The 23,804-nt window shown below is 39.5% G+C and overlaps 1 protein-coding gene across 1 annotated transcript in view; it reads left to right on the top strand.

Annotated features, from left to right (window-relative positions):
- The first annotated feature begins 3,073 nt into the window (after positions 1 to 3,073).
- The window catches only part of adgra3 (adhesion G protein-coupled receptor A3), a 246,688-nt gene continuing 225,957 nt past the window's right edge, over positions 3,074 to 23,804 (top strand). The window contains exon 1 of the mRNA XM_041193385.1: positions 3,074 to 4,299. Coding sequence (XP_041049319.1) covers positions 4,046 to 4,299 — 254 coding nt within the window. The 5' untranslated portion in view covers positions 3,074 to 4,045. The remainder of the gene's footprint in view (positions 4,300 to 23,804) is intronic.

The raw sequence follows: 23,804 nt of genomic DNA, 5'->3' as shown, positions 1-23,804 counted from the left end.
AATTTGAATGGAAACATTAAGTGAAGAAGTCCCAGTGAAAAATCAAGATTCCCAACAGATGTATCTGGGGTCCAGTGTTCAATCTGTGGTATGTCACAAAACTATCATATTTTTCATAATATTATAGGCTTATGGGTTTGATTGTGGTGGTTCTGTTTGTGTGACTGATTTAATTAGACTAGAGACATTTAGACTACAAGATTGAAATTATCATTAGAGTAGATATAAAACAGACTTTAGAAACGGAGATGGATAAGCTAGGATGAGGGTTCCATAGATTAGGTGTGAATGACATTTGCATTTTTAGATAAATGAAGAGATTGTTTGATTTTCAAAGAATGGTGTAATGGTTACAACTGGCAAGATAAGTGAGGCAAAGCAATGCTTTAATTTTTCGGAAAAGGAAAAGGCCATACTGACAACATAAAAGGTTTTTATATATTAGGAATTGTAAATTTCCACAGACATGTAGAACAATGGGATTTTATACATTAAAGAGAGAGAAACATATATAAAGAAGGAAATAAGGCTATGTGGGAGTGTGTTGCCATGGACAATCTGAAAGGTACACCATGTGAACCAGACTTGGGAAAAGCCTCTAGCCACTTTGAGGAAGTGCTTCTCCAGTAACTAAAGTTGTGTTAAAATCCTTTGGAATTCCACTGTTGAGTGGATGCTGTGGTAACTTTGCTAATTTAAAGTTAACATCTATTTTGGACTATTGCCTTAAAAGGGGTGTGTAGTTGGGAGTCAGGTTTGGACTTTTGGGATTTGTTATCAAATCAAGTAACTGTAATCTTATGTAAGTGTTTGAATACTTTTCTTTTGTTAATAAATGTTTTAATTTAATTTTTAAAATCTCTAAAGTTGTTTGGGGACTCTTTACTTCTGAATTCAGTGCACAAATCCTCTCATGATAAATACAAATTGCAAAACCAATGTAATAGTGTGGCCAAGTTTCCCTTGTGGATTTGGTCTGCCTGGCACATATTGCCTGCCACATCATAACAGGTAGCTCACTCCAAACAAAAATAGGTTTCATCAGTCATCAAAGAACGCACTACAAAAAATGAGATAATTATTCATCTGTTTTCCTCAATACAAAAGGACAAACGGCATACAGAACAAAGGCTCAAGCTCAGAGGACTGAACAAATTGTTTATATGTAATTACTTTGTGAGAAGATTCTGAACAAGTGGAATAGGGTGCCCTAGGAGGTATAGAATTTTGAAAATATTAAGCGAGAAATTAATAGATATTACAGAAATGGATAATTGAGACAATTTGGTTTTTGAGTATAACAAGATGGACAGCAATCTTTTCTGACCAATAATTTCATACGTTCCCCAAGGGTTGGAATGGACCTATCTGGTTCACAAAGTATAAAACTGTCTTATTAGCACAAATAGGTCACGTACATCAGTAGTCTTTTCATTAGTGCATCTGTGTGGATAACACAGAGAAGCTCCTGTGTCACTGGACAGAAGTCAAAAATATTAAAGCAAGTGCCCACCTAGGGTGTTTGTATTCATTTTTGCACCACAAATACAAAAAAACTAACAATAAGGTAAAAAAAAATTAAATAATAGTTATTGCGGACATCCAGGATATAATCTAGACCTTGCAGTTCCCACCATTCGCAGAAAACCTCCAGTGCATTAACGGAAACTACATGCACCGTCTCCAGATATGGACAATGCTGCAGAAGAGAGGGAGGTGGACAGAGCAACTCCCCCACTCCCATCACTGCACCCAATCCGGATCTATAGATTGCTGTCTTGGCAAGGCCCAAAAGCAGGCCCACAAGAAGGTCCATTGGCCCACCGCCTTCCACCCAGCCCACTGGCTGGCTAAAGATTTGGAGCATGGGGCCAAAATTCAGCTGGAATTGGAGGAGCAGCTGCTTCAGAAAATTAAACAGGGCTACAGCCTCTTGCAATGGACACAGACAAACACAGTGGACTCCTCTAGGCCACAAAACACAACAAAGGCACTTTGAAAACTATTGCACACAACTGTTCCATGCAACACTCTCCACTGTAGATCTCCAGTCATGCAGAGGAACACCCGTGTAGATAGCCCAACATTAGCCCACCACACATTCCCTGACCACCTCTGCTGAGCATCAAGCTGACAAGCCAGAGGGATAGGAGAGCGAGTGAGTGAGGAGTTTGTAGAAGCAGCCTGTACAGGAAACCCCTCTGCATTTAGTGGAATGGCGCAGGGAGGATTTATGAGAGACAGTTCCAGTTGTGGGACGTGAGTTCTCAAAGAGGGTTTTGCTCCAACAAGGAACTTAACCCAAAGAGAGATAAGATCGTGTGTGATCCTTATGCATTCCCATGACTCCTCAGCACACCTAGTGAAATCAGGGCTGAATGATGGCTTTGGCTGTGGGCCTGATGTAGCGCCAGGTCACCAGATGCACCAATGTCTCCGGTGACATGTAACCAGTTCCACTGCCATCCAGTACCACCCTGATTCTTGGTGTCACAGCCAAGGCTCTCTGTTTCTTCAGCCACGTATCACCAAGCTCCACGGTGTGGAGGAATTTTCAAACACTGGTGGCCCTATAAATGGATGAAATTACAAAATGCAATTCTTCAAACACTGGTAAAAATCACAGAATCTAATATATGCATGTGTACGTTTAGTCACCATTAACCGGCTGCCTTGCTTTAAAGATGTGGCATTTATATAGCGCCTTTCACGACCCCAGGACGTCCCAAAGCGCTTTACAGCTAATTAAGTAGTTTTGAAGTGTGGTCGTGGTTGTAATATTGAGCATGATTCACACTTCATTTATACTTTTAAAGCACTGGAAGCAGGAACTTGTGTGTTTTAACCCAGAAATCTGCGGTCTGTCCACAGTGAACCTGTGTTGCACCGACTGGGAAACAACGCTTGACTCTGGGTAGTTCACGGATAAAAGGGCAAACATCACAACGAGCGAAACTTTTTTTTTTAAACCAGCATGTTGATGTGATTCTCCTACAGTTGTGTAAACACATTCCTGGAATGATGTGCTCACATTGAGTACTTGTGACCCACTGACCGAGGAGCAGTGCCCACTCTGACTGGGGAGGGGTTGGCTGACGCGCTGGGAACAGTTCAATATGGAGGCAGCAGGTCGGAAGTAGCGTCTCCACTGACGGCAACTTTTCAGGATCGAGCTCTCTGCACAACAAAAGATCGCGGGACACAAGGAGCATAAAAACCAAGCTGCCCCGCAAGGCCCGTGCTGTTCTGGGGAGGCCCGGGAAAAATAATTGAAACCCTCAATATCGAGAAATTCCCCGAAAGATTAAAAAACAAACTACAAAACAAATCTACATCGCGCCTTCTTCATCGCCAATTTTCCGCCGAAGCGACGCAAAGTTTGAAGTGCACGTTTCAAGACCTTTGCCTCTTTCCAAACTGTACTTCGGAAAAGGGGAAGTTTGGATTCCGGCTGGAGCTCGGGTCTCTCTCCCAGGAGATTTGTTAGGGGAAGGGGGGAAATCTGAAGATCAATGTGGGAGGGCTCTGTATTTCTTTTGTGTGTCTGCAGGGTTTGTGCTGCTGGAAGCTACTGGTGGGTGTGCGGTCGCCACTCCGTAGCTGCTGCTTTACCCACTCACCTCTGTCTGTGTGTCTGCGGTGCTGGGGCGGCCACACTCCTCCCGACTTGCCCGCCTTCCTTCCCAACCCCCACACTCTCGGGGTGTCTCTCCTGGATGTTGCCGGTGAAGAAGCTGCTGCTCGAGTCGAGCGACACAAAGAAATGTGGACTGATTCCGGCTGGGAGCCGATTGAAGAACGGGAGCCCACCGACGATGTTTAAGTTTTGTAAACCGTGTGTATGAAGATTGTGAACCCGGGCATTGTGTTTCACTGTTTCCAGTTCAGGCACTGAATGGAGAATTATTGTGCATTGCAGGCCTTATTGGATGGGCTTTCCATTCGTTTTTAAGAAGAAGAAAAAACACACACAAAAACCTCAGGAAATTTTGTCCGTATTACCGAGATTTACGACGGCTGAAGTTTGTAACTATATTTCCAGAAAATGAAATCTCATATCACCGGCGTTTGTGCGCAGCTGTCAGGGGTGGTTTTATTGTTGGTGGTCGGTGGTTGTATTTCGGTTCCAAGTGGCTGTAAACGCTTGGATGAACGTCCAAAAAACGCTGGGAAACTCTCTTCCCTCTCCTCGGCAGCCACCCAAGTCCCTGGGACAGCAGACAAGAAAGTCGTGTGTACCAACCTGGAGCTAACCGAGGTTTTCCCACTCGACACCCTGCCCAACAGGACAGTTACTTTGTAAGTATAAAGTATTGAGAACCTTTGCAAAGAAATGGGCAGCAAGTATTTTGTATCCTAAACGTTTAAACTTGTGGCGAAGTTCAGTCTAGATTTTTGGGACCACTTTTAAATGTATTTCTGAACAGTTAAGTGCAAGATTCGGAAGCCCATGATTGTCGAAGAACAAATGCTTATTTAGTGAAGAGACAATAACCTTGTTCTCTTCCGTGATTGTACGGTGCTTTGCAGATGCCGCAATCTTCGCAATATTAGAATCAGAATGGTACAACAGAGGAGGCCATTCAGCCCTTGTGCACTTGGTGGCTCTTTGTTAAAGTTTAATCCCACTTCCCTGTTCTTTCCTCCTCTCTCACTTGATCGATCAAATTGAAGACATTGGAGGTAGCCTAGAATGGCTCAATTTGCACTTGTAAAGTTATATAACTGTTTCTAACAATTTCTTTTACAGAAGTACTTTAGAAATTCTCACGTGTTTTGTTGGCTCATACTTGTGTATTCCCTGAAATCTCATATAGCTAGTTACAATTTTAATTTGCCAGGTTCTCATTAAAAGATCTTTTGGTTGTGGTGGCAGGAGGTGGTGGTGTACTACTTGCATTGAAATTACCTCAACTGATAGATGTGTAAATTGATGCATGGTTTTGTAATCTAAGCAAACAGTTTACTAAAATATCCACCAAAAAAGATTGTTGCTTAAATAGACACCTACATTTGCTGTCTGCATTAAAGGGACTCTGCATATTCAGACATTATGCATGTGTTTTGGTGTATTCATATAATTTTGAGTTCCTAGTACTATTTGAATTCACATTTTCATAACTCATAGTCATAAACTGCACAATAAAAGCACCAATTTGTATAACACTTTCTTTCAATTGGCTCCCATTATTTGGAGAGGTGTTGCTGTAGACATTTGTATACGGATATGAACCATATGTTGTAACATAAATACACTATCAGTGGACAGTCATGGCAGTGTTGGTGTGAAGTTTTTTGACTTTGCACTGATGCTGCAGTTATAACATGAGTGAAGCCTGAATTTGACTCATTCCATTTCACTTTGGAGTCATATTGTGCCTTGACACCCAATTCTCACTGCAAAAGTTTAACATTGGTATAAGCTAAAATTGCTTTGCGCCAATACTGTACATGCAGTATCTGTGTGTGTGTAAGTTTTTGCAGGTTATAGCAAGGCTGTTCATGAAATTGAATTGAGTTTTTTTTTCCACATGGTTTAACTATGGGTATTCTCTTTGATTCTGTTCAGCTGTACTCTAACAGTTCTATGGATCCATGTGCTTCAGGCAACAGTAATCAACATGATGCACTAATATGGTGAGGAAAAGTTAGGGAATGCTTTTCTTATATAAAAACAACACAGCAAACTGCTAGTCAGTAATTAGAAAAATCTGCGTTGAAACTTTTTATGCAGCTCAAATAACAACTGCAGCTAGGATAAACTAGATATATGACTGATGTGCTGTTGGACAGAAATTGTTTGGACCATGGGATTTTTGTGTAGTTATTAAATGTCCCAATGGGATACAATGTCAATCTTACAAATGTAAGCAGAAGAAAAGTCAAGATCTACAGCAAGCCATTTGGAATATCAAAGATCATTCCCTCTAGCAGCCTAACTTTTCTATTATGGCATGCAGACACTGGAATCCAGTATAAGAAAAAATACCCAAAAACTGAAAATACACCTTTCATCACAGAACTTAGACTTGAAGCTGTATTCATTTTATTAATGTTTTATTGAATAGTTCTTTGTATTTTTCTTTCTCTCTGCACTTGGTTCAGTGTCTGAGCTGCCCTAGGAAAGAAAATTTCCTGCATGCAGCTAATGGGTGGATGAAGAATGGCATCAGCAGAGGTTTCAGAGTGGGTTTGCATCTTGACCTGGAGATTCGTGGCCCAGCAAGATGTGTGTGAGGTCTTCGTTCTTCTATGAGGATATCATGGCTTCAAAAAATGTCATTTGGACTATTCAGATTTGAAGATGTGATCTGAATGTTATTTCCTTAGTGTTCACTTCTTTTTGAGTCAGTAAATAAGCTGAATGGATAATGTGTGTATCAGCAGTTGTGAGCAGGCAAATATTGAAAGATGTTCTAGTTAGAACTGCTAAAAAAATCTATGTTGTTGTAGCACTAAGACTTGGGCATTTTATTTTTCTCACATGATTCTTTTGAAGGCATTTTAACTGTGGGTGCAGCATTTATTGCTGGAGTTCTATGGTTTAATAACTGTGAAGACCTGAGAAATAATCTTATCTGTAGTCTGGAAAAGAGTAATGGGATGATTAGAAGGTTGTCTGTGTGAGATCAGGCATACTGTTGCTGTGCTGGCGCAAGTTGCACGATTGGAATGAAGTGTCAGAACTCTGTGACAGGTCAAATGTAGTGAGTGCATGGTGGATATTGTATAAGATGAAGCAGAAATAAGTTGAATTGTTTGTGTATCTTAATCTGCAGCAGTTAGGGACTGGTTATCAATTAATTTCTAAATTTGCTGGCGACAGTGCTTTAACCTCCAGTGAGAAAAAAAAAATCAACCATTTTAGGATAATGCAGCTGTAAGCAAATAGTAGAGGACCATTCTGGAATAATTGAGTAATTTTGCTGCCCAGAAGAGTGTTTGGGGTTAAAAGATCATGAAGAGAGTACGGTAAAGAGATCTTTAAAATATGTATTCCTTTTCTGGGTACTCTAATAGAGCTGCCCTTTTATTATATGTCATTGCATTTACCTTTAAAATGATTTAGTTTCTTTGTGTTTGGAACATGCGTTTTTTTTGCCAGCAGGTCAACTAATCAATTTTAAATGAATAGGAAAGTTATTCTATTCCATGTTTGAAATAATTGATTTTAATATTTTCATTGACTCGCAATTTATCCTTTGAAAAAATGCTAATACAATCATGGTCCTTTGTGAGTCTTTAATTTATCAAATGATTTATCTGATGTTTAAAAATTATTTTATCTGGGAACCACAGCTGCATAGAATGCCACACATTTAAGCTGTTTGATTGAATTAAACAATTTCTAGTTTAGTTGGATTTAATATTGTTACTGTAGTTTGAATTTATTAGGTCTTTTGGGCCAGTTCAGATGGAAGGCATTCTAAAGCTTGATTTTAGAACAAAAACTTGCATGAAAATGTTTGTTTTCATAGGACAACAGAAAATGCAATGTGGTTGACTCCTTGCTTTCAGAAACATTTGACAGTGCCCTTCATGACAAACTTAATGCTAAGGAAAAGGTTGCTATCTGGTTAGATAATAGTGGGCTGTGATTAGTCAATGGGACTTGTTGCAGTTCATTGGTTGTAAGTGGAATCTCAGAGTACTGTGGTTGCTGCTCTGAGTTATTAATGACTGTTCTGAGGATATTGTTAGCAGATGATACCCAAGTGTGGGAAAGCAAGATCTGCAGATAAGAGTGCTATTGAAAGGGATTTGGACATGAGCAGATGTGTTGGAGCTGGATAAAGGCTGAGTTGTAAGTGAGTTTGACTTTTTCTATTGAAAGGATAATGTAGTGTGGCAATATTGTTAAGATGAATCAAATGTTGGGATGTGTATATATCTGCACATGCACATATTTTACAAGTAAAAGGCAATGATTCATACTGTACATAGCTTTATTGAAACTGTTTGAAAGTGTGATCAGTTATGTCATAGTCTTATTTACAAAAATATACAAGAATAACTTTTTTAAAATATAAATTAAAGTCAAGCATTTTATTCGTTTGGAAACACTTGGAGAGTTCATGATTGAAATGCCGGTAGCCATATTTGAACCACAAAGTTAAGTACAGAAGTTGTAGAGAAGAAAAAACAATGAGGTGATAGAAATATTAGATAGAAATATAAGTCCAACTGAAATAAAGGGATTACTGGAGGGCAAAGCTCTATTGTGCACTCTTTTGGAGTTTCTCTCTCATTTAAACTATAACCCTATCAAAGAAAAAAAATCACTTAATACCCTTAGAAATGGATGTGAAACTTGCATTTGGCTTTTTGATTTGAAGAAAGCAATACCATTTTATTTGTCAGAGCATTACAGGATGTCATTGATTAAAACCTCAAAACTTAATTTCTGGAACATAACAGGCCAAAATTCCTTTTCAGCATAGTGTTCTAAGCTCAAGCCAGCCACCAACTGATGGAGTCTGCTGCTCTTTAGTACAGTGAGCTCACAGTACTGCATTTAGCCACTGGGTAATGTAAGGGATGGAACCCTATAAGCTTACAGCGTAAAAGAGAGATATTCTTCCATGTTATGTCTGTGATGCTAGGCCAAGTCAGAGTGAATCCCACAGCCTGACTATTTCTCCACAGCCTTGTATCTTTCTCTGCTAGAAAAGTTTATCTATTTTGCAATTAAAAGATGCAGTGCTCTTTACCTATGCTCCCTGTGGTAAATATTTCTGTTCTCCAACAAAGCAATGTAAAGTATTTTCCGTCCTTTTGTGAGCCTTAAATTGTTGACATCTCATCATTAACATTCTGACATGAGAATGTAGGATTTTTTTTATCCGACAATAAACTTCTGTTTAAATCTCCTGTTAATTCTGTGCTCTGGAGGGCTATAATATTTTCCCTATAGTGGAGTGTAAAATATTCCCACAGCACTCTTAATGCTTGCTTTGCCAGCCTCAATCATCATTGTCTCCAACAATGGGGTAACATTTTAGCATTGATAAAAGGTTAGAGAGCTAACAGGAAGCAGAGAGTAGGAATAAATGGGTCAAGCTGTAACTAGTAGAGTGCCACAGGGATCAGAGCTGGGGCCTCAACTATTTACAATCTGTATCAATAACTTAAATAAAGGGACTGAACGTATGGTAGCTAAATTTACTGATGACACCAGGATAGTTGGGAAATTAAGTTGTCAAGAGGAGTTAAAGAGTCTACAAAGGGATTTAGATAGGTTAAATAAGTGGGCAAAAAAATTGGCAGATGGAGTATAATGTGAGAGAATGTGAACTTGTCCACTTTGGCAGGAAGAATAGAAAAACAGTATACTGTTTAACTGGTGAGAGATTTTAGTACTCGGCGAACAGAGGGATCTGGGTGCCCTGTTACATGAATCACAAAAAGTTAATATGCAGGTGCAGCAAGTGATTAGGAAGGCAAATGAAATGTTAGTATTTATTGCAAAGGGAATGGGATTTAACAGTGGGAAGGTATTACTGCAGCTGTACAGGGCCTTGGTGAGACCACATCTGGAGTAGTATGTACTGATTTAGTCTCCTTATTTGAAAAAAAGGGTATAATTGTGTTAGAAGCAGTCCAGAGAAGTTCAAGAGACTCATTCCTGGGATGAAGGGCTTATCTTAAGAAGAAAAAGTGAACAAGTTGGTTCTGTATCCATTAGAGTTTAGAAGAATGAGGGAAATTGATAGGGTGGATATCAGAAGGATGTTCCCTCTTGTGGGAGACTAGAGCTAGGGGACACTGTTTAAGAATGAGGTCTCCCTTTTAAGTTGAGGTGAGGAGAATTTTTTTCTGAGTGTCATTTGTCTATAGGATTCTGTTTTTCAAAAAGCAATGGAAACTGGGTCATTGAATTTATTCAAGGCTGAGTTAAATGTATTTTTGATAGATGAGGGAGTCAAGGGTTATCTGGTGTTGGGGGGTGGGGGTGGCAGACAGGAAAGTGGAGTTGAGACCACACCCAGATCAGACATGATCTTATCAAAAGGCAGAGCAGGCTTGAAGGGCTGAATGGCCTACTCCTGCTCCTAAGTTCCTATGGCCTATATGTTGTCGTATGTATATACTCTTTGTCCTGTACTTAATGACTGTCTTTATAAAATCCAGAATGCTCTTGACCTTTTTATGGCTTTATCCACTGTGGGTTTTTTTTATTTTCTCTCTGTACATGGCTGATGCTGGCAAGGCTGCATTTTTTACTCATTGCCAGTTGCCTTGAGATGGTGGAGGTTCACTGTCTTGAACTGTGATCCTTGAGATGGTGCTGGAACAGCAACTTGAATTTATGTAGTATCTTTATTGTAAAACGCCCCTAAGCACTTATATGAACGTTACCAAACAAATTTTGACACGGGCTACATAAGGGCGTTGTAGGACAGCTGACCAAAAGCCTGATCAAAGAGACAAGGTTTTAAGAAGTGCCTTAAATGAGAGAGAAGTGGTGAGGTTTTAGGAGAGATTTTCAGAGCTTAAGGCTGCAGCAACTGAAGGTATGGCTTCTAATAGTGGAATGATTAAAAGTGGGAGAGCTTGTGAGACCAGAATTACAGGAGCATAGAGATCTCTGAGGGTTGTGGGGCTAGAGGAGATTAGAAATAGGCTGGGGTGAGACCATGCAGGAATTTGAAAACCAAGATGAGAATTTTAAAACAGAGGAATCGTGAACACAGTTGAGTGTGAGTTAGGACACAGGCAACAGGATTTTATATGTCCTTGAGTTTAGAATGTAGAAAATGGTAGGCCAGCCAGAATTGCAGAAGAAAAGTGAAGTCTAGAGTTAACAAATGGTGACCTGAAGCAATGGCAGATTTGGGAGATATTCCAGAGGTAGAAATAAGTATTCCTAGTCATGGTGCAGATATGTGGCTGGAAGGGAGCTGGGTAGGGAATTTAATGCAATGCTGAAGAACAAACAATGATGCATGTCCAGATGAGGATGTTATCGAATCTGGAGGTGGTGTTGCCATGAAGTTGCTGCTTCTGTTCCTCTCCATGATGGAGACTGTGTTGCTGGTGGCTAAAATTTTCAAGTTCAGGAATTTGTGTTTTTGAACCCCTAGGTTTCTTTACTTGCATTCTTCAGTATTTTTTTTCATTGAGTACATGCATCCATTCCTTGTGTTCCTGTCAAAATGAAATACACCACTCTTAATTTAATTTAATTCCATCCATTACCTTTCTGGTGATTCTACTAATCTGTCTGCCTTTCTGAAGTGTTTTACAGTCTTCCTTGCTGTTCACTGGATCTAAGAACATAAGAAAGAGGAGCAAGCCTTACCATTCAATAAGATCACAGCTGAACTTTTACATTAACTCCACATTCCTGTTCCATCCCCATACCTTTTTATTTGCTTAGTATCTAAAATCTATCAATCTCAGCCTTGAAATAGGCGAGGTGGTGGCATAGTGGTAATGTCACTGGACTTAGTAACCCCGAGATCCAGGGTAATGCTCTGGGGCCCGGGTTCAGATCCCAATTTGACAGATGGTGGGAATTTTAATTCAATAAAAAAAATCTGGAATTAGAAGTCTAATGATGCCCTTGAAACCATTGTTGAGTGTCATAAAAACCTATCTGGTTCACTAATAGGCTTTAGGGAAGGAAATCTGTTAATGCCTGGCCTACATGTGACACAGCAATGTCCAAACTGTCCTCTGAAATGGCCTAGCAAACCAGGCAGTTGTATCAAACCACTATGAAGCCAAGAAGGAATGAAACTGGACGGACCACTTGACTTTGGCTTGGACATCAGAAAGACAATGGCAAACTCAGCTCTGGTAATCCTGCAAAGTCCTCCTTAGTAACATCTGGGGCTTGTGCCAAAATTGGGAGGTCTGTCTCACAGGCGAGTCAAGCAACAGCCTGACATACTCGTACTCATGGAATCATAACTTATAGATAATGCCCCAGACACCACCCCTTGGTATGTCCTGACAACCAGCAGGACAGATCCAGTAGAGGTGACGGCACAGTGGTATACTGTCAGGATGGAATTGTCCTGGGCTGGGAATCCTCAACATCGAGTCCCGACCATGAAGTCTCATGGCATCAGATCAAACATGGGTAAGAATGGGTAAGGAAACCTGTTGATAACCATGTCTCCCCGCGCCCCCCCCCCCCCCCCCCAACCATCCCCTGGCGCAAAGAGCTGATGAGTCAATACTTCTCCATGTTGAACAGCATTTGGAAGAAGCAGTAAGGGTGGGGAAGTTCAATGTCAACCACCAAAAATGGCTTGATAATAGAACTACTGACCGAGCTAGCTGAGTCCTAAAGGACATAGCTGCTTGGCTGGGTCTGTGGCAGGTGGTGAGGGAAAAATATACTTGACTTCATCCTCACCAGCCTGCATGCTGCAGATGCATCTGTCCATGACAGCATTAATAGGAATGACCACCACACAGTTCTTGTGGAGATGAAGACCTGTCTTCATGCTGAGGATACCCTCCATCATGTTATGTGGCACCATCATTGTGCTAAATGGGATAGATTTCAAACAGATCTAGCAACTCAAGACTGGGCATCCATGAGGCTCTGTGGGCCATCAGCAGCAGCAGAATTGTACTCAAGCAAAATCTGTAATCTCATGGCCTGGCATGGCACCTACCATTACCACCAAGCCAGGGGATCAGTGCTGGTTCAAAGAAGAGTGCAGGAGGGCATGCTAAGAGAAACACTAGGCATACCTAAAAATGAGGTGTCAACCTGGTGAAGCAACAACTCAGGACTACTTGCATGCCAAACAGTATAAGCAGCATGCAAAAGACAGAGCTAAGTGATCCCACAACCAACGAATCAGATTTAAGCCCTGCAGTCCTTCCACATCCAGTTATGAATGGTGGTGGACAATTAAATGACTCGCTGGATGAGGAATCACCATAAATATCCCCACCCTTAATGATGGGGGAACCCATCACATCAGTGCAAAAGATAAAGCTGAAGCATTTGCAATAATCTTCAGTCATAAGTGCCAAGTGGATGATCCATCTCGAGCTCCTCCAGAGATCCCCAGCATCACAGATGCCAGTCTTCCGCCAATTAAGTTCACTTACTTGATATTGAGAAATGGCTCAAGGCACTGGATACTGCAAAAGCTATGGGCCCTGATAATATTCCAACAATAGTATTGAAGACTTGTCCTCCAAAACTTGCCTCACCCTAGACAAGTTGTTCTAGTACAGCTCCAACACTCGCATCTACCCGGCAATGTGGAAAATTGCCCAGGTAGGTCCCGTACACACAAAGCAGGACAAATCCAACCGAGCCAATTATTGCCCCATCAGTCTACTGTCAATCAGCAAAGTGATGGAACAGGTCATCAACAGTACTATTAACCAGAATTTGCTAAGAAAAAGCCTGCTTACTGGTGCTCAGCTTGGGTTCAGGCAGGATCACTCGGCTCCTGGCCTAGTTACAGCCTTAGTTCAAACATGGACAAAAGAACTGAACTCCAGAGGTGAGGTGACAGTGACTGCCCTTGGCATCAAAGCAACATTTGACCGAGTGTGGCATCAAGGAGCCCTAGCAAAATTGGAGTCGATGGAACTCGGGAAAACTCTCCGCTGGTTGGAGTCATACTGAGCATAAAGGAAGATGGTTGCGGTTATTAGAGGTCAATCATCTCAGATCCAGGATATCCGTGCAGGAGTTCCTCAGAGTAGTGTCCTCAGCCTGACGATCTTCAGCTGATTCATCAATGACCTTCCTTTCATCATAAGGTCAGAGGCGGCAATGTTAGCTGATGATTGCATACTATTCACCATTTGCGACTTTTCAGTTACTGAAGCAGTCCATATCCAAATGCACCATGACCTGAACAATATTTAGGCTTGGGCTGACAAGTGGCAAGTAACATTCATACCACACAAGTGCCAGATAATGGCCACCTCCAACGAGAGAGAATCTGACCATCGCCCCTTGAGATTCAGTGGCATTACCATCACTGAATCCCCCACTATCAAAATGCTGCGGGGGGGTTACCATTGACCAGAAACTGAACTGAACTCGACTAGCCATATAAATACTGTGGCTACAGTGCAGCTCTGGGGCTAGGAATCCTGCGATGAGTAACTCACCACCTGACTCATCAAAGCTTGTCCACCATCTACAAGGCACAAGTCAAGGGTGTGACAGAATACTCCACTTGCTTGGATGAGTGCAGCTTCAACAACACTCGAAGTCACCACAATCCAGGGCAAAGCAACCCACTTGATTGGCACTCCATTCACAAACATTCACTCCCTCCACCACTAATGCATAGTGGCCGCAGTATGTACCATCTACAAGGTGCATTGCAGGACCTCACCAAGCCTCCTTAGACAGCACCTTCCAAACCCATGACCACCACCATCTAGCAGGACAAGGGTAGCAGATAGATGGGAACACCAGTACCTGGCAGTTCCCCTCCAAGCTGACTTCAAAATATATTGCCATACCTTCACTGTTGCTGAGTCAAAACCCTGGAACTCCCTCCTTAACAGCACATGGACTGCAGTGGTTCAGGAAAGCAGCTCTCCATCACCTTCTGCAGGGCAAATAGGATTGGGCAAGAAATGCTTGCCTAGCCAATGATGTCCACACACCATGAATGAATTAAAAAAAAAACTCCTTGATCATCAAGGGGCAGAGAATTCCAAAGGTTGAGAGCCCTTTGAATGAAGAAATTTCTCACCTCAGTCCTTAATTACTCACCCCTTAGACTGAAGCTTCATTCTAGACTTCTCAGTGAATCAAACCAGCTTCTCAACATCCATCCTGGCAAGCCCTCTTCACAATTTTATACTTGTCAATTCTTCTAAACTTAAGAGTATAGACCCCTTCTATGCAATGTCTCCTCATGGGACATCCCTGTCACCTCAAGAATCAATCTAATGAACCTTTATTGCAGTCCTTCCTTGGGCAAGTACATTCTTCCTTAGGTAAGGAGACCAAAACCATGTGCAGTACTCCAGGTGCAGTCTCACGAAAGCCTTATGTAATTACAACAATTATACTCCAATGCCTTTGCAATATTGGCTAATATACCATTTGTCTTTCTAATCGCTTGTGTACCTGCACACTTACTGTATTTGGTTCATGTGTAAGGGTCCCAAGTCTCTCTCAATACCACATTTAATAGTTTTGCCTTTTTAAAAAAAAATGTTTTTTTTATTCTTCCTACCACAGTTGATGAATATGACATTCTCCACTTTATACTCCATATGTTAAGTTCTTGTCCAATCACTTAACTATCTATATTACTTTGCAGCCTTTTAACACCCTCAAAGCTTATCTTCCAACCTAGTCATGTATTACCAACAAACTATTACACTCCATCCTATCATCTAAGTCATTGATGAAGATTATAAATAGCTGAAGTCCAAGCACTGATCCTCATAGCATTCCACCAGTTCCACCCTAGCATTCCAAAAATGACCTGTTTATTCTTATCCTTTCCTGATCTTGAACCAATCATCAGCCCATGCCCATGTATTACCTCCAAACCCATGAGCCCTAATATTGTGTAGCAAACACTTGTTGAATGCCTTATGAAAATCTGAATATACTATATCCACTAGCTGATGTTTTAACTCTTCCATTCCTTTACCTTTCCAGTGCTTGGCACAGGAAACAGTTTGGAGATTACTTTCTTTGATGTTTTGGTTTTCAGACTGATGCCTAACTTTTTAAATTCCCTCCACAAGGCCTCAAATATACTTGCATCTATGTCACTGCTTCCACCATGGACCTTTACTTTTGTCACCTGTCCATTCATTTCAGGAAGATTTTCACACTTTCAATGATGCCCTTTATTCTGGCCCCAGGTTGGCAACATAACATTCAGAAATCCCAGTCATGACTGAAAAAAGTATGGCTGCTAATATTCCCAACTAAAGAATCTATCATTACCATTCTGCTATCATCCCCCTGCCTCTCAGCTTCCCTTTCATAGTCCCGTGTTCTACACTACCATAATGTTACTCAGCCCCACTCTCTATTCATTCACTGTCATTATCCAGCTCATATTTGTCATCTATTGTGTCCACTGGACAGTTCAAGAACTCTGGTTCCCTACATCTAAGAGTCCAATCTACCCCTGCTGCTCCTGTGGATGGTCTGCAAGTTTTTTGTTTCTAAATTGCCTGTCAGAACTACCTAACAATCTTTTTAGTAACTGTATTTTGGAGAATACAATCCAAAAATCCCCCCTGCTGCTGATGCTGCAGAGTATGACCAGTTGCTTTCAATCACAAAGATTCTCTATCCTAGAGAATTAATTTTACAAATCACTGTCACTGTTTTTATGCCTGCTCATGCAGACAATTCATGGTGGCCCATATATTGCACTACACACATGACAAGGGATTCTTGTATCACAATCCTTCCAAGTCTACTGTAAAAAATGTCAATTGTGTTAGCTTGAGCTCATCCTCTCACCTTGCAAGAATTAAACTTCTCTTACTCACTTTATGGAAGCTTTGATTATAAAAAAGTATAGACAGTCCAATTGTACCTCAATGCTGAACTCGCTCTAATTCTTCTTGAGTCTAATTCTTCTTGCATCTTAAGCAAATTTTAACCCACTCTACCAACCAGTGTCATTGTTTCTAACAAGTGTTCTGTATCTTTCTCCAGTATACCAACAATATGCTTACACTATTATTTGTGAAACCTGATGCTAAATATTTATTTACTATCATCATCATCATATCTCCATCCCCTGCCACTAGATTTTCCCCTTGATCCCTGAATGGTCCTACCCTCTGCATAATTATTTTACTCTTAATATTATGCATGTAATATTCCTTACTATTTTCTTTTGTTTATCTTTTGTTCTATTCCTTACTCTTTTTTTTTTTACCTTTCTGACCTCAGTTTTGACTTCTCCATTCAACTTCCATAAGCATAGTTACCCCTAGTTTTATCAAGAGTCTCCATTTAAGTTTTTCTGTTTGTTTATGGAACACTATCCTTTGCACCTTCCTTTTTGTGTGCCAGGAATATAGTATACCTATTTTGCATTCTATCTGTCTTGTATTTGCTGATTATTTTTTGTTTATTTTGTTTGCTAGCTTGCTACCCAGTTAAGTTGGGTAGTTCCTTTTATTCCACTGAAGCATTCCTGTTTCCACTCCAGCAATCTTTGACTCTTTAAACAATGCATAATGCTTCTTTGCTTGCTGGATCTAAAACATGCTCATCTAGGAGCAGAGTTGTGATGCATCTTAAAAAAGATTCAACACCTTAACAGCATACTAGTAAGCATTGATTTAGCTTTTGAAATTTGTACTTGATTGACTTTTGAGGGTCAACAAGAGGTTTCTTAGAGGTTTGCCTTGGAACTTTTGTGCCTGGCTATTCATCTCTCAGGAAATTAATAAATTGCATATAGCTGTTGGAAGGAAAACAGCCCCTAATTTCATGATTACTAATCTCTGGTATTTGCCTTTACTACCTTTCACTTGAAGCCCTCCAATATTTTCTTAAAATCCTCCCTGCCTTACACTATGTGTAAAAAAAAAGTACATTAGGTACATATGTACTGTACTATCCAAAGATGATTGTGATATGTGAGAACAGCAGGCATGGGCATGCATGCCTGTGAGTGCATTATTATATATTTTTTATCAAGTTTTCCTCAAAAATTAGATTTCCATGTTAACAGGTATTTGTCTCCCTTTTCCATTTTGATTTCCATGGTTTCCTTATTTGTTGCAGTTACTTGAGAAAACAAGAAGTGTGGGGAAGAAAATAATTTTAAAAAATGATTTTATTCTCAAAGTAACAAGTTGCACCAAATATTTGTGACCAGTGTTGTTGGTGTAGATGAAGCCCAGGTACATTGCTTAACAATGGATTGATTAAAAATGTTCATAATTGTTGCACTTTGGCTGTTGTGGTTAAATACTGCACCCATGAGCTTGGATTGCTGGTCCATATCAAACTGTTTTAAGCAAATATATCTACTGTTTATTGAGAAAGTAGCTATTGTACTTCGCATACCTACTTTTCAGATCTCATTGTAAATTGAGTTGTACAACAAAACAATGAAATGGGCTTAGCCTTTTTGGTTGGCCGATAAATACTGACATTACTAAGTAATTTCAGTCATGTGAAATGGGGTTTATTCAGTGCAGTGCCAACAAATTAAAGTGCAAGGTACTGAATGCATGGCTGCACATTAGCCTATTTACTTTACTATAGACATGATGCTTAACATGGCTATTTGGTTAGCGGTAGAATTTAGTTGTAAAATTCTAACTGAAAGTAAGTCCTAATTTAATTTGTAATGGGCAATATTAATGGGACTTAAATTTTTGGGTTTTACCCCATTCCCGATTAGATTTTTAAAATAAATAAAGTTAGCTCCAAAGTCAGAATTTTTATGGATATTATTCTGCTTGATTTAGTGAAGTTGTGTTCTCAATCATTATTTAAATTTAATTCAGTCAATTGCCAAGTGCTTATAGTGTGGGAAACTTCTATTTGCTTTCATCTCATGGTTTATCTAATCACTTGGATGGTATTATGAGCATTACATGCCCACTGATTAGGTTATGGTGTTTTATGGTTTCAAACGATTTTGATGTGATGAAAAAGAGCTGAATTTTCATGTGTTTTCTATTTGTCAAGAAAATTAATCTACTTTTGTTACAAATTTTCAAATTTGTAATTCCTTAGAAAATAATCAAAAACTATAGTTTTTATTCTCAAAGAAACAAGTTGCACCAAATATTTGTGACCAGTATTGTGAGTGTAGATGAAGTCCACGTACATAATGTGGAGTGATTAAAAATGTTCATAAATGTTACACTTCGTTTCTAGTCTATTTAACCATCACAACCAATGCACCCATGAGCTTGGATTTCTGATTTTCAATGAAAGGGGATTGAACAGTTTCCATTGAAGGAGAAGAAAAGAAAGAGGTGGAAGGAATATGCTTTATTTATAGTCCCATATTCTGATATTAAAAATGATGAAAATATGTTCTGAAAAATTAGCATTGGAAAAAAGTGTTTGAATATGACTTTTGGATCAATTCATTGGGTTTCTAGAATGCTCAATGACAGCATATTATCTAAATGGTGAGAAATTGCAGAGCCCTGCGATGCAGAGGGATCTGGGTGTCCTCGTGCATGAATCGCAAAATGCTAATATGCAGGTAAAGCAAGTAATTAGCAAAGCTAATAGAATGTTGTTGTTTATTGCGAGGGGAATTGAGTACAAAAGCAGGGAAATTATGCTTCAGTTATACAGAACATTAGTGATACCACACCAAGAGTATTGTGTACAGTATTGGCCTCCTTATGTAAGGAAAGATGCATTGGAAGCAGCTCAGAGAAGGTTTACTACACTAAAACTCGGAATGGGTGGGTTATCTTATGAGGAAAAGATGGACAGGCTGGGCTTGTATCAGATGGAGTTTGGAAGAGTAAGAGGCAACTTGCAAGATCCTGAGGGGTCTTGACAAGGTGGATGTGGAGGATGTCTGCTCTTGTGGAATAATCTAGAACTAAGGGTGACTGTTTAAAAATAAGGGGTTGTCCATTTAAGATAGGGATGTGAAAAATCTTTTCTCTGAGGGTCGTGAGTCTTTGGAATTCTCTTCCTCAAAAGGCAGTGGAGGCAGAGTCTTTGAATATCTTTTCAGACCGAGCTAGATAGATTTTTTGATAAGCCAGGGGGTGAAAAGTTATCTGGAGTAGGCAGGAATGTGGAGTATAGGTTAAAATCAGATCAGCCCTGATGGCGAAACAGGCTCGATGGGCCTGGTGGCTTACTCCTGGTCCTAATTTTTATGTTTGTATTAATGAAGAGACACCCTGATGAACTGCTCTGATTGCAACTTATTTGAGTTGTTAGAAATCCATGTATCTAACCATTTTTTCTAACTATCAATTTCCATTACTTGTTGGAGAATCATCTTTCCCTTTCATTCCTCATTCCTGAATCTTGATTATTTTTTAAAATATAAATTATCTAGCAAACACAAAATTTGCTAAGCATCACTCTTCTGGAAGTTATTCTGCCCCATGCCTACTACTAAGTTAATACCTGGGAATGCATATCTCCAATTCTTATAGCACATGCAGACCAATTCATACTCATGGAGATGATGTGCTTGCGGTGATTTGCATTTCATGGGATTTCAGCGCATCACCATGGGCAACAGAGGCTACTAAGAACAGAACTTTGAATCCACGTTTATAATGCAGATCCAGAATGAACTCCAGTAGAAAGCCTATTATAGCCTGATTATTATGACTGATGCAGTTGGTAAAGCGGAGTTATATAAAAAATCCCTGAGGAAAAATTTAAACAACTGTCATAATCAATAATTTTAAGTGTTATGTTTGAGATACGACTCTAATCTCAGGAATCAGACCACCAGTTCTCAAGGTTTTACATTAAACTAAATGAAACATTTTATCAATTTAAACAGGTTAAAATATATGTACACATGGCTAAAAATGACTACTATCATAACATTTAACAAATTCCCAAACTAATCTCCATTACGGTAACAGCAACCCATAGACTTAACCAAACACCAGTCAAAGCATTTTCGCCTTACGAATTCAAAATGAGGTTCTTTTCACTGTGGAGCCAGTTGGAAGCTTGCAGCTGCCTTTTGATCTTGCTTTGCCTCTGCCTGCACACCCCAAAACTACTGAAGTTATACCTATCAGCCCCATTGAATGTTAATTCTCATTGTATCAACAACTCCTTTGAACTTCACCTTTTAATGATGAAACCCCATTCATAATACCAATTTTGTTAATAATATAAACATGTTGCTTGGTAGCTGCTAGAAAAGTGTCAGTTTTCACCCCACTTCTTGAATGCTCTATTCAGAAAATGTAAATGCAGGCTATCTCTTTTTTACGTATCAAAACTAGTACATATCAAGGCACCCAAACTAGATGACTTTAATCCAATTAAGACATGCCCGCAAACTAAACCTCTATTTTAAAAGAAAAATATTTTCCAAAATATATACATTAATAGCTTCATGACACAATTGGGGCCTGTTTGAGTTTGGAATTTGGTAAATTTATACTGCACAACAAAACAAAGACTTACTGGGATAAAGATGAAACATAAGTGCTGAAAATCTGAGCTAAAATATGCTGGACATAAACTAAAGGCCAGCCGTCATCTGAAAAAGAGAGATTCATGCTTTGAATAACCTTTCAAAGGAACAGGAGGCATGCTTCTATGCTTCTAACATTTATTTTTAGTTTAAAATGAAGATTCATATATATATATATATATATATATATATATATAATAGAGCTATTTAGGAAGTATTGCAAAATATTTACAACAAGTCTGAACTTATCTAGTTGATCTATTGTTCTAAAGTTATCAATTGCTGACAGGGGAGCTAGCATGCCCACACACGCCCTAGATAGTTAACTGGCTTTGATAATTTTATTTTGCTTCTCCGCTTGTGACCCAGAAGATCTTAATAATCATTTATTAACAAATTATTCTTCCTTGTTATAGAGTTGACATTTCTATCACAAAGTAGAAAACAGGTTGAAAGTGTGGGGGAAGCTTAATCACATTTTGCATGTTAGTTCACCCTGTTAAGACGGTACAGTTTACTTCTCATATCTGTCAACTTTAGGTCTTCGTGTGAAATCAACCATCTGCATAGTTGGGCTAATTTAGTAACAAGATGGTTTTCATTATTGTTTTTCCATCAGTTTGAAATAATTATGGAATTTGAAAAAGATGCAAACTACTTGCTGCTTTGTACTGGTATGTCTGCCTGTATGGAAAACCTTACAGAAAAATGATATCCAGAATTATTACTTCTCGCTCGGCCTTTCTTGGGTGCACATTTGGGTCTTTTACAATGTTTATACAGCTGTTAGCTATTTTAGCTCACAATGTATCACAGTTATAGTCAAGATTGCTTCCTGCTTGGATTTAAACATGTGTGTCAATCTGTTACAGTGAAGTCTCTTTCTTTTCAGTGAAATATTCTACCATTAATCAATGCCTGAATTGTTCGACAAAGCCAGGTATATCAGCTCTATTTTTGAGTCATAGAGCTGAAGAATTGAAGCTGCTGTGAAGGAAATGCTGAAGCTATTAAACACTAATGTAATATCTATTAAGGTTTAAAATAGCAGCAAACAGATTAGAAATAGTTTCTTCAAAGGATTTATAATACTTTGATAGGGTATATAGAACTTTTTGTAATTAAGTTTATAACATTGGTGTGGCAGTTGACATCCATCTTGGAAACCTTGCAACTGCAATATCAGTGCAAAGCGATTTCACTTGAAATTGTTGCTACATTTGTAGCCTGAATCTGGAGACAGCCCCGACCTGACACTGGAGCTCAATGAAGTAAGACTCCCTGGAGGAGGTGGTCTTATTTTGCTACTCTACAAAGACAGTTAAGAGCTCTAACACTCCATATATGCTCTAAGTTTAACATTAGTGTAAAACTCAAAAATGCTTTGCTCTGACGCTATCCTTGTAATGTGTGTGCTGTAAACACCTCAAACTGATTTTGCATTTAACATATGGCAAGTGATACCTAATCATCAATTTGGCTTAAACTATATTTATAGATATGCATAGCATATAATTTCCTGTTCTTTTTGTCATATATTGTGCACTCAATTAATAAGAGTTTTAGGTTTTTGTGTTGTAAAATGAATCACCATTTCTTTGAAGAGTTCTGTAAAATAGCTTAAAAAAGAATAATCATGGAAGTTATTTTTTAGATATAAAAGGAAAAGATTTTTTTTACTACTTTGCAAATGGATCTCCCATGCTGCTGTTCACACTGATTTAAATATGAGAACATGTTTCTGATGTTGAGCTGCTAATTTGGTATGTCTCTGTGGTACAGTTCTAAAAGAGGAAATCCAAGTAATTGGAGTGTATGGTAATTGTAAACTTTAAAAAAGTGTTCATGGAATGTGGTTATTGCTGATGGAAACCATCCCTAATTCTCTGAGATGGCGATGAGCTGTCTTCTGGACTGAGGCATTTGGTGTGGTAAAGGTACTCCCACACTGTTGTTGGGTAGGGAATTCTAGTATCTAAACTCAGCGATGATGAAGGAATGGCAATACGTTTCCAAGTCAGAGTGAGTGTATGGCTGGAGGGAGCTTGGAGGTGGTGGTGTTTCCCATATGCCTGCTGCCCTGAGCCTTTTACGAGGTAGAGGTTGTGTGTTTGTGATGTACTGTCCCACCTTGATGAGTTGCTGCAGTTAATCTTGTAGGTGTAACATGCTGCAGACAGTGCTTTGGTGGTGGAAGGAGTAAATGTTTAAGGTGGAGTGGGATGCTGATCAAACAGCCTACTTCCATCTGGATGATGATGAGCTCCTTGAGTGTTGTTGAAGCTGCACTTATCCAGGTAAGTGGAGAGTATTCCATCACACTCCTAACTTGTGCCTTGTAAATGAGGGACAGGCTTTGGGGAGTCAGGAAATGGGTTACTCACTGCGGAACACCCAGTTTTTGCCTTGGTCTTGAGATTATAACATCTATGTGGCTACAAAAGAGCGCCTCTTATAAAATTCATCAGCCAGTTTGTACAAGTGCAGTAAGGCTTGGACAATATTCATGCTTGAGCTGACAAGTGGCAAGTAACATTACGATAAAGGCAAAATACTGCAGATGTAGCTCTGAGGAAGAGTCATATGGGCTCAAAACGTTAACTCTTTTTTTCCACAAATGCTGTCAGACCTGCTGAGTTTTTCCAGCATTTTTTGTTTTTGTGGCAAGTAACATTGCCTGGCACTCGTGGCATGAATGACCATCCC

The sequence above is a fragment of the Carcharodon carcharias genome, chromosome 1, assembly GCF_017639515.1.
Source record: "Carcharodon carcharias isolate sCarCar2 chromosome 1, sCarCar2.pri, whole genome shotgun sequence".
Lineage (NCBI taxonomy): Eukaryota > Metazoa > Chordata > Chondrichthyes > Lamniformes > Lamnidae > Carcharodon > Carcharodon carcharias.
The sequence above is the reverse complement of the archived record's forward strand: the minus strand, read 5'-3'. Positions and strand labels throughout refer to the sequence as shown.